The 12,837-nt window shown below is 34.7% G+C and overlaps 3 protein-coding genes and 1 non-coding gene across 4 annotated transcripts; 1 reads left to right on the top strand and 3 right to left on the bottom strand.

Annotated features, from left to right (window-relative positions):
* The first annotated feature begins 439 nt into the window (after positions 1 to 439).
* On the top strand, positions 440 to 1,139 carry LOC147273644 (olee1-like protein). The gene is made up of 2 exons (XM_086228249.1): positions 440 to 596; positions 793 to 1,139. The coding sequence occupies exons 1-2, from the start codon at positions 440 to 442 to the stop codon at positions 1,137 to 1,139; spliced, it is 504 nt and encodes a 167-aa protein (XP_086084375.1).
* Positions 1,140 to 1,750: 611 nt separating this feature from the next.
* LOC147273643 (S-protein homolog 29-like) lies at positions 1,751 to 2,197 on the bottom strand. Its single transcript, XM_086228247.1, has one exon. It carries the CDS (start codon positions 2,195 to 2,197, stop codon positions 1,751 to 1,753), a length of 447 nt encoding a protein of 148 aa, XP_086084373.1.
* Positions 2,198 to 5,094: 2,897 nt separating this feature from the next.
* On the bottom strand, positions 5,095 to 5,166 carry TRNAG-UCC (transfer RNA glycine (anticodon UCC)). The gene has a single exon. It is a non-coding gene; the product is annotated as a tRNA-Gly (tRNA).
* Positions 5,167 to 5,825: 659 nt separating this feature from the next.
* On the bottom strand, positions 5,826 to 8,887 carry LOC147273641 (serine/threonine-protein kinase SAPK3-like). Its single transcript, XM_086257664.1, has 9 exons — positions 8,458 to 8,887; positions 7,748 to 7,822; positions 7,524 to 7,625; positions 7,346 to 7,399; positions 7,158 to 7,250; positions 6,989 to 7,081; positions 6,659 to 6,763; positions 6,468 to 6,566; positions 5,826 to 6,302 (listed from the first exon to the last, which is right to left on the bottom strand). The coding sequence occupies exons 1-9, from the start codon at positions 8,587 to 8,589 to the stop codon at positions 6,024 to 6,026; spliced, it is 1,032 nt and encodes a 343-aa protein (XP_086113790.1). The 5' UTR covers positions 8,590 to 8,887; the 3' UTR covers positions 5,826 to 6,023.
* Positions 8,888 to 12,837: the final 3,950 nt, after the last annotated feature.

Genomic DNA, 12,837 nt, shown 5'->3' with positions numbered 1-12,837 from the left:
AACAGTCCCAAAATCTATCTATATCCATCTATATATATAGAGATAGATATATGTATATATAGAGATAGATAAAATAATAAAAATAACAAAATTATAATGACCACAAAGTTTTTTTTTTTTTTTTTTAATTCAAGGTTTAGAGTTAAATAAGGACGACCAGAGCGAGTCAAATAATTAATTTTCTAAATCGATTACGTACGTACATGCAAACATTAGAAAAACAAGCGCTACCAAAACTTTAAAAAAAGATTTTCCAAAATAAATGTAGGTATTGATTGATTCTACGCCTTAGAGAGAGAGAGAGAGAGAGAGAAAACAGAAACCCCCCTACTTTATCTGCATGCATATATATATATATATAGATACATTCATCATTTGAATCTAAATTGATATTCAACCAAACAAGACAATTAAACAAGCAGGACGAAATTTATTAACAATGGCAAAGTCTAGCACAATTATCCTTGCCACTACACTTTGCGTCTTGTCCCTCTTTGGTTTAGCTTATTGTGGTGTCAACACTGAGATATTTGGTTCAGTTTATTGTGACAATTGCAAATTAAGGCATAAAACCCCAGTGGATCAGCCTCTCCCAGGTATACATAAACTACATACATTTCATTGATTTTAATCTTCAATTTCTTACGCGCAATGACAATGCATGCATGCATGTAATGATATTTTTGTTTCTCTGTTGTACTTGCTTTTACTTGTTTCAAATTCTAGACATATATTAAAAATCTAAGAGCTATAAATTCTTGAATGTAACCTCACAGACATTTACGCATACAGGTGCAACAGTGGGTTTGCAGTGCAAAGATAAAGATGGGAAGGTAACATGGACTGACAAGACTACGACTAATGACAACGGACAGTACTCGTGGCATTTACTTGGATACGAGAACGCCGCGTGTGCGATCGCTCTAGTGGATAGCAACAATCCTAAATGTAATGAGGTATCTAGTCAGGTGTCTCCCCAAGAAATCGACTTCGATGTCGAGGCCAACTCAAAAGTGATCGACTCATCCGGCAACGCAGCACCGACCACCATGAGATATGTGGCCACCCCAATGGGTTTCCAACCAAAGGAAGAGGCTCCTGGTTGCAAAGACCTTCTCAAACGGAAAGAAAGGGAATAAATTAATAAAATATGAATCTTGGCCTTTCGAGTGATGTTTTAATCAATTAATAAGAGGAAATTAGTTTCCTTAATAATAACTAGACTGTCGGCACGCTCACGCATATGCATGCCCGAATTTTGTTTTTTATATTGTGTAACGTGGGGTTTATCGTTGTAATCGTCAAATAAGATTGAATACTATTTATTAAGACTTACTGTACATAAGATTAAAATTGATATAAGTCCTTTGACTTTATATATATCGAGGTCAGCATCCATATTTGAGCTGATATATTTTTGTACGTTTTCTAATAGTTATATTGGTTTATTTGTTTCCAAAATACCATTGTGATTAAATATTTTATTTAAGTTTTTTATGTTTCACATTTTTTAGGAGCTGATTTTGGATTGAATCATGCTACTTTGATGATGCAAGCTAGATAATTGCACACCTAAAGAGGAAAATCAAACTACCCAGCTCTAGAAAGCTTAGGCACTAAAGCAGATGGAAAAACCTCACTTTATTTAACTATTAATTAAGAGGTTACAGTGCAACCAAAGTTAGACCAAATGGCCCAACCGGTGAGGATATTGTCTTCCAAGTTCCATCCATTGATCCATATATGCATACTACGGCTCAGGCCAAGTGTAGAAAAGTTCCTCAACGTGTTTCTCATCATCACGGGAATAGAGGCCTGCTTCTCTAACAAACCAGACACACGACGTGCACCTCTCCTCATCCCTGCTGGCCCTGTATATTTCAAAGTTGCCAGAGACTTTTTGGCCGCCTGTAGACTTGTGCCAGGCAAAGTCGCAGGTAAATATGGTGTTGGAAAACCAATTGTTCCGAAACTTCCAATTGAACTTGTGTTCGTAAGCAAGTTTGTGGGTCCCTAAATCATCACCATCTTTGGATTTGCAGTGAAGGGTTATCTTTGTCTTCCCCTCCAATTCGTTGAAGATGGTCACCTCCATCTTCTCTAAAAATCCCAACACATGTGGACTTTGGTCCACTAATAAGAGGATGAACATGGCGAAGGCAAACAATGTATTGCCAGGACGACTGTTGACACCCATTCTCACTCGATCTCTTAGCTAGGTGTTTTCTGTTGAGTGAATTAATATGCATATGTATTTATACATATGCATATGTATCACGTCTTATGTACGTTGCGAATCGAATCTCAGAAAATTAAATAAGCCGCCCATCTCCATTCCCCTATCCCCACTCCCACATGCCCTAACTCCCTCTCCCACATGCACTGCCCCTCTCTATTCCCCTAACTCCCTCTCCCATGTGCACTGCCCCTCTCTATCCTCCTGTTCCCCTACCCTGCATGCCTCTCGGCTCCACTCCACTCCACTCCACTATTTTTTAGTTTTTTTAGATTCTTAATTGTTTATTTTTGTATTAATTAACGGATCTCTTAACCGAAGCTCCAATATATATAAAATATGTTAAGAGTAATATTTTACAACATTAGACACAAGTGTACGTGGTGCACCCCAGTTGTTACAGACAATACCATGAGGCATGAATTATAAATTCTTCAGCCCTCTCACACCGCAGGAATGGAGAAGAAGTCACTGTAGAACGACATGCAAGACGTACTCCCTCTATATATATAGAGATAGATATATAAATACTAGGGGCTTTCCAATTAATAGGAATTAAATGAGGATCCCCTGTGGGGCCCACACGGGTCGTTTTTTTTCGACCGAACTGTCCATTTTTTAAATTTCCATTGATAGATCATCCCTGCAAAAAAATCAATCAAATAAAAAATCATATACTTGTTTGATTAACCAGCCAAACTTTAGGTGTTTGTAGACAAACTTGTTGTTCATCCATTTGTTTGATCCGAATTAGATATCTTAACGGTTTTCAATTTGGTTGAATTTTTATAGGAATAATTTATCAATGTAGATGTAAAAAATGGACAGTTCGTATCGACACAAAACGACCCATGTAGTCCCCACTAGGGGATCCCTCATTAGAAGTCTATTGTATAAATATAGAGATAGATATATATATAAAATATATATATACAATAATGATCACTCGCGCACCGTAGAGCGGAGAATTCCCCGCTCACCTAACCACCCAACAACGAATTTCAATGATTGGAACTGTCCATATTTTAGAGCATCATTCGAAGATCACCCTTGCAAAAAATCAGCCAAATCGGAAACTGTTTAGTCAGTGTATTACTGTCAACATCATTTCAACCTTATCTGATGAATTGTATTTGTCTACAAAATTTGAAGAACCAAACAATTATTGATTTGGCTGATATTTTACTTGCAAAGTGGGCGAGTGATCGTTTATGTATATATATATATATATATAGATAGATAAAACATTAGACACAAGTGTGCATGGTGCACCCCAGTTGTTACGGACAATACCATAAGGCATGAATTATAAATTAATGTCATATTAATTAATGGATTGGTTACAATTATATGCCTCAATTATACCCCACTTTTCAATTTGGTACCTCAAATTCAAAAATTTATATTAGAGTACATTAATCAACTTCAATATTTCGTCAATTGAGTACCTCCGTTATTCTGACCGTTAGAAAATTCGTTAACTGCTGACATGGCGCTGATGTGGCACATTGACTTGGCTTTTAAAAATATCTTTGTGGACATAAATTAATAAAAAAACCCAAGTAAAATTTAAAAATGATATTAGATATAAGAAATATATAATCCAATAAAAAATGAAGAGAAAGAAAAAAAAATAAAAAAAAAAGGGCTGAAAGCTCAGCAACCTCGCAGCTCTAAGCCCTCCTCCTTCCACCTCGATCCCTAGCGTCGGCCACCCAACCCATCCACCAGCCTCCCCCTCTCCGGCCACCAGCTGCATCTTTCTCCTCGGCGCAAGTCCGCAATATTTTTTAGCGTACGTACGTTTTAATACTTACATTCTCCTCAGCGCAAGTCCGCATTATTTTTTTTAATGATACCAAATTCGAGCACTCAGCAACAAAGACCGAGTGCTCGTCATCTATCATCGAGCGATCACTGTCCATGGGATAAATTAATGGGCCAATGGGATAAAAGGGTTGGTGTTAAAATTTGAATATGTTTTATAACTCTACTTGATCTTTAATTAATTATTTGCTTAAATGGTCATCATTTCAAATGTTTATTGAAAATATTTTTTTTGTTTATTTATCTAAACAAAATTAGATATCTTAATGGGGATGATTTGTCTAATTGTTTTGTAGAAATGGTCTTTGAATAAAGATTTAAACAAATAAACGACTCAGGTTGTTGAGATACAATATGGAGTGGCTCGATGATGAATTATTTAAGGGATCCCTTAACTGAAGCTCCAATATATATGAAATACGTTAAAAGTAGTATTTTACCACATTGGACACATGTGTGGTGCATGCACTCCAGTTGTTAAGGACAATACCATAAGGCATGATCGAATTATAGATTCCTCCGCCCTTTGACACCGCAGGCAGGGAGAAGAAGTCACAATCTAAAACTTATGCGTCAACTGTACATTACTATATGAGTGTGTACACTCGTTATAGGTAAGTTTTACTTCTACCTGAGAATTAAGGGGATCGTTTGTAGTTTATTAATCTAAATTTAACCACTCATGAGCCTATATATGGAGGGGAGAGCAATGACATGCATGTGATGACCCGATCATTCAATTCAAAGAGTGAAAATCACAAAGAGAATTGAGAGAGAGCAAGGCAATGAAAGAATGATCCTTGGCATATGATTGAAATCATCAAATCCAAATTAATTATCAAATTTGTTCACCTTTAATGATGCTTCATCTTCTTCTGTTTTTTTATTTTTTCATGACTTCCACGGAAACTCTAAAAACGCTTCTGCAGTTTTAGACCAATTACCAACATTGATATTGCCTTGAACTTGAAGCCAGCCTTCTCCAAGAAATCTGAGGATAAGAAGAAATTAAAAAAAAAAATAGTATTCTATGCGTCCGCCGGGAGTCGAACCCGGGTCTATTGCTTGGAAGGCAATTATCCTAACCGTTGGACTACAAACGCTGTTGTTTGGGAAGTTGTTCTTAAAAGTATATAATGACTTGATAGGACTCAAAACAGCAGAGCTATCCAGTGGAATTCATAATATTACAAGACCCACATGGTGATGGGCAACCACTACAATTGAGACATAATCCCCTTTTATTTTTGGGGTCTTATGTTTGTCCCATCCAAACACTACTTTGGGCACTACTCTTCAAAATTACATTAAGATTTCCTTTCATACTGCATGCTTGACAATCCCATTTAGCCTAATTATAGGTCAAGTTCACAAATCAAAAATTAGTGTGGCACAATGTCATATTCACTTTGGAAATATCATTATTGTCTTTGGTCCCAACATAATGTAAAATTTTAAATGTATCGTGGGAATTTATAACTTTAGTAGTAGAGTACTTTTCTCCCTACACCCACGAAGAGAGTTTGACACTCTAAATCAAAAAAGAGAGAAAAAAAAAACCATTTTCAATTTGTAAAAATATACAGATAAGTTGATTCAAAAGTACTAGAAACAAAAACAAAAACAAAATCAAGCAAAATAGAAAATCATATATTGACTAAAACAAATTTTTCTGTATTGATTGTGAATTCTACTATTTCAAAGCTCTTGCTGTTTCTGCTTAATCAGGATTGTCAGTCTAAGCTCAGGAAATCACATTAAGGATCCAGAATTGTTCCTGAATAGTCTACATACAATGGAAATAACTCAATCCCCACTTCAATGTGTTCAAACTGTTTGTACAAATGTGTATAGCATATAGTCTATACAAATGTGATCAACATCATAAATGCCACAACAGAGTATTGTTTTCTGTAAACAAACTGTTAAAACAAATCCTCTCAGAATATTTTAAGCATGCTCACAGAGCAACCCCAAAGTCACCACTAACATCAACTTCAGATTCCAAATCAGCCTCTAAATCATCAGAGTCAGATGGCCCGGCGACAGCTTGGCCAACCCCTTTGGGTCCTTCCCCTGGTATTCTTGCCTCTTGTATAATGTCATTTATTTCTTCAATGCTCTGTGCTGGTTGGTCTCGTTCCACTGCCGCGTAGTTTGTTTTCTCAACCTCAACTAGCTCTTTTGGCATATTTTTCAGAAACCAAGGGTGCTGTTTTATCTCAGGGAGAGTGATCCTCTACAATGAGGATATGGACAGGATTGTCAATATAGAATCTATAGATAGTTAAGAGGGTTCATGCTCTTATTCATTCATTTATTTCCACGTATTGTTCTTGTGCCTCAAGTGAACAACAAGGAAACAAGAGAAACTCATTTGAGAAAATGTGGGAAGAAAAATTACCTTAGAAGGGTTGGCAACAAATATACGAGAAAGTAGGTGCTTGCACTCTGCAGAAATACGTACATAGTCGGGTATGGAGTATTGCACACTCATAATTCTCTGTTCCAGAAAATTGGGGTGGAATGAAAAACCATAATATTTTGGAATTAAGATCACTCTGTCCAACTATAATGTGTTTGGATGAAGCTCACCTCAATGGTCTTACGAAAATTTCTAGGATCTTCAGGGTCCTCGAAAGGATATGCTCCTACCAACATCACGTATAGCGTCACACCACAGGACCAAACATCTGCAATCTACAGAGTTATACCAACTTAGAAAGCAAATAAAATTGACAAAGTTTATGGTTATGGTTGGTTTTATCAGTTTTAGGGATCTTATATGTCAGCTATAGCTGAGATATGCCTAACACAGAGTAGATGGTCAGACTGCTAAGTCCAACAAAAAGTAAAATGACAGAACATGATTGAATTTCTGAGACTGGCTGGGGTCCTGGGGAAACAATATGGACAACTAGATACCTTTCCATCATATGCTTTCCGGGATAGAACCTCCGGAGCAATGTATGCAGGTGTTCCAACTGTTGATTTTGGTTGTGAGTGCAATAGAGCAGACTGCAAATGTAATATATTAATATTAATATATAGCACCAAAGATAATATGTCTGAATTCAATAAGAAAATAATAAACCTTGGAGTATCCAAAGTCACATATTTTAAGACGCGGTGTTGCACTTCCATCCAAGAGTGTGTTTTCCAGTTTCAGATCCCTGTGACAAATTTCCTGCGGTAAAATCACTGGCGAATGTAAGAAACGAAACATTACGTCCACACAAGAAAACCATTTGGTAATGTATGTGCATGTCTCTTTGTGTATACCATGAGATGACAATAGCTGACTCCAGATATCAGCTGCTGGAAGAAAAACCTTGCCTGTCATGAAGGGGAATTGCCAACAAGCAAACAGTCGTGAAGCGAACACTTAAAAATAATTTCCACATGCACCAAAACTAAAGGAACTTAAACCAAACATGTCAAATAAAATGAACAAGCTAACCTCATCTTCACTAAATCTACCAGCACTGCATATCCTCTCAAAGAGTTCACCACCAGCTGCATATTCCATGACAATAGCTAGATGACTTGGAGTCAGCAAGACCTGCACGCAAAAATGATACTTCAAGCATTCGTTTGTTCGTGTACAAATCAAGACTGCCTTATCCTAGCTCTTTGGTGCCCACTTCACACACACACAACACACACACAATACAAATTTATTACCTCTTTGAACCTGACAATATTTGGATGCCTCAAGGATCTGTGGTTTATGATTTCCCTCTGAACATTCTCATCAATCTGAAACCCAGAAAACCAAAGAAGAATTTCATATCCATAATAAAATCAGATCTAAAATACAACTTGCATTATGTACTACACTATGGTTGCTCATAAACAGTTCAGAAAAGTAATTGACTTTATATAGTCATAAATAATTTCAGAAAATAAATGCACTTGGATGCATGAGAGAAATATAGCAGAAAACTGCTAATTATCTATATATTCAGCAGCTGAAACTAGAAAGAAGCAACAGAACCAAAGAAAAAGTAGAACATGAACTTATTATCAACTTGGGCTCTCTTCCAAATCTACTAGTGCAACACTGCTCCTCCAACTCAAATCTCACTTCAACTAATACCCACAAGACCATCATTGATGTACAACTTAAAATTAGAGCTCACCCCCAAGAGTTTTGAGGACGAATGAGAAACCAAGCAAACCACACTCCAAAACCTTCCTCATGATCCATCCAGCTCTCCCCAAACACTACCATACCATTTCAAATGAAAAAAACAGAATTTCAAACAAAACCCAGTGACCCTTTTTATCAAGAAGTAGATGTGCAATTTCAGTACACAACACTAGCAGTAACATTTCCAGAATTCAATGCATTATTCAAATCAATTAGCAAAAAACAAAAGCAGAACAAACACCTTCTTTCCCCTTTCTATGTATTTGACAGCCACAAGTTCCTTAGTCTTCTTATCTCTGACCAGCCTTGCCACTCCAAAATTCCCAGAACCAAGATCCTTGAGTGGCTCATACCTCTCCTCCATTCCAAACATCCCAAGAAGAAACTGAACCAAAATATCTTCACCAGTAAAGAGAGAAAGTAGAGAAAGACAAATCAATAGGAAAGCAAAAAACCCAAATGGAAAAATCTAGCTGCAGGCTAGATAAGTAGATATAGATAAGAAAAGACCCGATTAGAAAATTGAGAGAAAGATTGTTTCTTGAAAGCAAGAAGACCACCACGCGTCAAAAAAGAGCAAAGGGCTGCTACAAAATCCCAAGGCAACCTCAGCCGTAACCCCCTTTGGACAAAAAAAGTCTTCAACCCAGTAACAGACTTTAAATGGTGGAAGTCATTGTTTATAGTAAAAAAACAAAAAAAAAATCAGATAAATTATTATTGTTAAGAAATCCAAGAGTGCTCGGTTTCTGAGAGAATGAAACGCCACGTATGGTGCCCAGGAGGGTCCCTTCTAAATGACTCTGACTCTGACAGTGAAAAAGTCAGTCGACCATGTTTTACGTTATCTGACAGACTGACACAGGGCGGTGGTGCGTAGTTTAGATGGAGGGTGCAGGCTAAGATTCTGTCAGTGTCCGAATATACCAATGTACTAACGTGCGCCGCGTGGGTCCCGCTCTAGGACTGTGGATGTCTGTGCGTTACGTTAGTTTGTAGTCTGGAAAAGTCGTACCTGTGAATAAGAATATATTATCCAATGAAATCATGAATGATGGGCCCTTCGGAAATTTTCACGTTTTGCCGACGTTGGCGTTTCTACTGCTTTCTGCTGGCTCCTGTTTACCGGTAATTTTAGTTCCCGCGCCTTGGACTTCGTGAACCGACGATGTATTTTTATTTAATAAAATTATTTATAACGTATTAATTTATGGATTAGTGAAGTTGAGACTTGAGACTTACCCTCACTAAACTTATTTATTAGGCCAATTTTTTATTAAATTGTGTTTGATTTTGAACGTTGTGTCTCATTTATTTCTTAGATTTAGTTTAATATCGCTGTGAGAAAAAATAATTATGAAATAAAATCAGCAATTAAGTATTTGGTAAATTATATTTTTAAAAGTGATGTGAGTGTAAAAAGCAGTATTAAAGTGTTTGGTAAATTTTAATGTAAAACTATTGTGGCTATGTATAATTATTAGAATGGACGTGATGTTGAAAGTGTCTGAAATGAGGGATAACCCTCTCACATTTTGAAAAAAAAAATTGAAGATATATTGGACAACTCAAAATTTTTATTAATGGGACCCAACTTTCATTCACAACAGTTTTGAAAACATAGCTTTTCAAAACTGTAGTGAGTGTTCTAAAATTGTGAGATACTACAACTTTTTTTTTTATTACCAAACACCAAAACTTTTGTAAATGACCTAGAATTATCATTTACAACAATTTTTGGTTATCTAACTACAATCTCAAACAAAACCTTAATCATACTTTTATTACCAAACACCAAAACTGTTGTAAGTGACCTAAAATTATCATCTACAACAGTTTTTGGTTATCCAACTACAAACCCAAATGGGTCCTTAATCATACTAGAGCGAATTCAACTCTATATGAATTTCTATCTGACTCATTACCTCATTCATTCTCACTACTTAAATCAACTTCAAAAATTGTGTCTCATTTATTTCTAACATATGCATATAGAATATTAATAAAGTTGGTTGGCTTACGGTATTTCATATTGGTCGATGTGAGAACTACATATGTAATGAAGACGATGCACACTTGTATAAATTGGTGTCACTTCAACTAGATGTGATTTACTACGTAGCCAATAAATATAATTAAGTAGCATTATTTATTCATTTTTTAGAAAAATATGATTAAATACTAAATTAAAATAGTTTTCACCAAAGCATTAAATGATTATTATTTTTTTTTAGTTTAGGTACTAACATAGATTAAAATATTTTGAATTAAATCACAAATCCAAACAGAAAGTTGGTATTTAAACTAAAATGACATTTAAAAATTTGGTACCTAAACTGAAATAATATAAATATTTAGTAATTAAAATAAAGAAACATTGTGATTTGGCACCTAAAGTCAATAGATAATATGAGATAATTATATTTGAACACATACTCACTCAATCTCTCCAAAAGAAAAAAAATGCTAATCTCATTCTACTTCAAAGAAGAGTTAAAAAGTAGTTAAGCCAAAAAGACCAAAAAAATCCCTTTACTTTTTGGGCCTTCAACTAAAAAGCCCCAAATCTATACTTTATCTACCAAAAATCCCCCGTACCGAGGATTTTCATGCTTAAGAACAAAAAAATGTTCCGAGCATTTGGTATTGCACTAGAGTAGCATTTTTTTGCAACTTTTGCAGTGCAGTAACTCTTATATATCCTTTTAAAAACTCAAAATATTAAATCTAAACTTTATAAATCTCATAAAACATACTAAATTATGCTTAAATACACTCAAATAAGACCCAACAACAACAACAAAAATTATCAAAAAATACTTTAAAAATAGAAAAATATATATAATTGTTGCACTACAGTAACATTTGCAACTGTTACTACACTACAGTACTAAGGGTTCGGTAAACAGTGCCGAGCGCTCGACACTGTTTTGTTAAAATGCGGACGCGCGTCCGTTAATATATTTTTAGGGACTTTAGAGTTAAAGAAAAAATATATGCTCACTTTTGAGTCTTTCTAAAAGTTTTTAGGGGTTTTTCAATAGTTTTCTATTAGTTTTTCTCTTCTCTAATTTTACATCTTTTATTTTATTTGTAAGTAAAATTTTCATGTGACACGTATATACAAATTATATAGTAGTGAAGAAAAACAATTTTCCCAATAGTATAACTATCTTTTAAATTTTGCTATGCATACAGATAAAAGTACATTAAGAGGTCGGGACTAACTTAGGCCCACATATAGCTCAACTCCTAGTATTAGACATTGACATCATTTCAATCATAGTGCTAGGATTTCTCAAACAAAAGAAGAAAGTAGACAAAAACAAAAACAAAAAAAGTTGGAAGTTTTCTGTCAAAAGAGAATTGAAGTTTTAAAAAATTAAATGAGGCAAGACAATACTTTCATTGATTTTTCTATAGAGTTATTTGTCGCACTAGATGCAATTAAATTTAGAGATAATTAGATTTAGTTTCTTTAGAAAAATAATTTTTAGATGAGGGCCGGGGATATTTTAAAATTTATAAGAAAATTATTTTAATTCATAATAAAGTCCTTTTAATTTATGAGATTTTTTTTTAATTCATGATAAAGTCTTTTTTCCCCAATTTGAAGGATATTTCCCTCTATTTGAAGGGTATTTCCCCTCCTAGGATGTAGAGTGGGTTTTGTAGAGGTTCCACCCAAAATCTCGAAGTTAAAACTTAACATAAAGTCGTCAAAGAAGAAAAATAAAAGGATTTAATTAAAAACCCTAAATCACTACCGATTTTAGTTTAAGAAAGACTCATAAAATAGACTGGACTCTAAGTCTCCCTTAAATTAATAATATATTATAATTTTAATTTAATAATATTAGAGATTTTAAATTTGTGTCTCATATTATCTCAAATAAAGTATCATTATATTTGTTAGAGTTTTACTTATTATGACATAAATAAGTCTTAATATAGATTTATGTATGAATCAATAAAAAATTGACATCCCATTTGAAACTCAAATATTTAGAATATGTGAAGTGGATAATATTTTGTTATAAAATTTGGTAAATAAGAGGGTGGGAATATTCTTTAGTGATCCAGAGGATAAGCGGGTCGTTAATTAAAATTTGAAGGAATAGCTTGTGTTTATGTCAGGTCTTCCTTTAGTCCCCCACAATCCATCAATCAAACACTGAAATTAAATTCTTAATGCCCCAGTAGTTATTAGTTGGGACATTAATTGTTACTTATTCATGTGATGTTGATCCCAAGTATAATATTGATCCTCATATGGACAATGGTTTGAGACTTTTGGATTCTCTATTGTCTTTTACTTGAGATTTGGATGGAATTTGCGTGTCAAAAATTTTGACCTTAATCTTATTTTAATATAACCGACTCTGAAATTTTGGGAACCTTGTACATAAAAACCCTGTGCAAGTATTAAAACGGGGACCCTGTTTCTCATGCAATACTAAAAAAAAATAACCATGACTGAATTGATGTTCATAAGACAATGTATTGATGATGTGATTGGGACTTTTGTTTTTATTTGGGGTTGAATTTCATGCGTTTGTTGGTCTAGTTAGCAACAAATGAGATTTGAACTACCAACTTAAGTGAACAAAGAAGCACTACC

This window comes from Dryas octopetala, chromosome 9 (genome assembly GCF_963921425.1).
Source record: "Dryas octopetala chromosome 9, drDryOcto1.1, whole genome shotgun sequence".
Taxonomy (NCBI): Eukaryota; Viridiplantae; Streptophyta; class Magnoliopsida; order Rosales; family Rosaceae; genus Dryas; species Dryas octopetala.
This window is presented reverse-complemented; position numbering and strand designations above follow the sequence as displayed.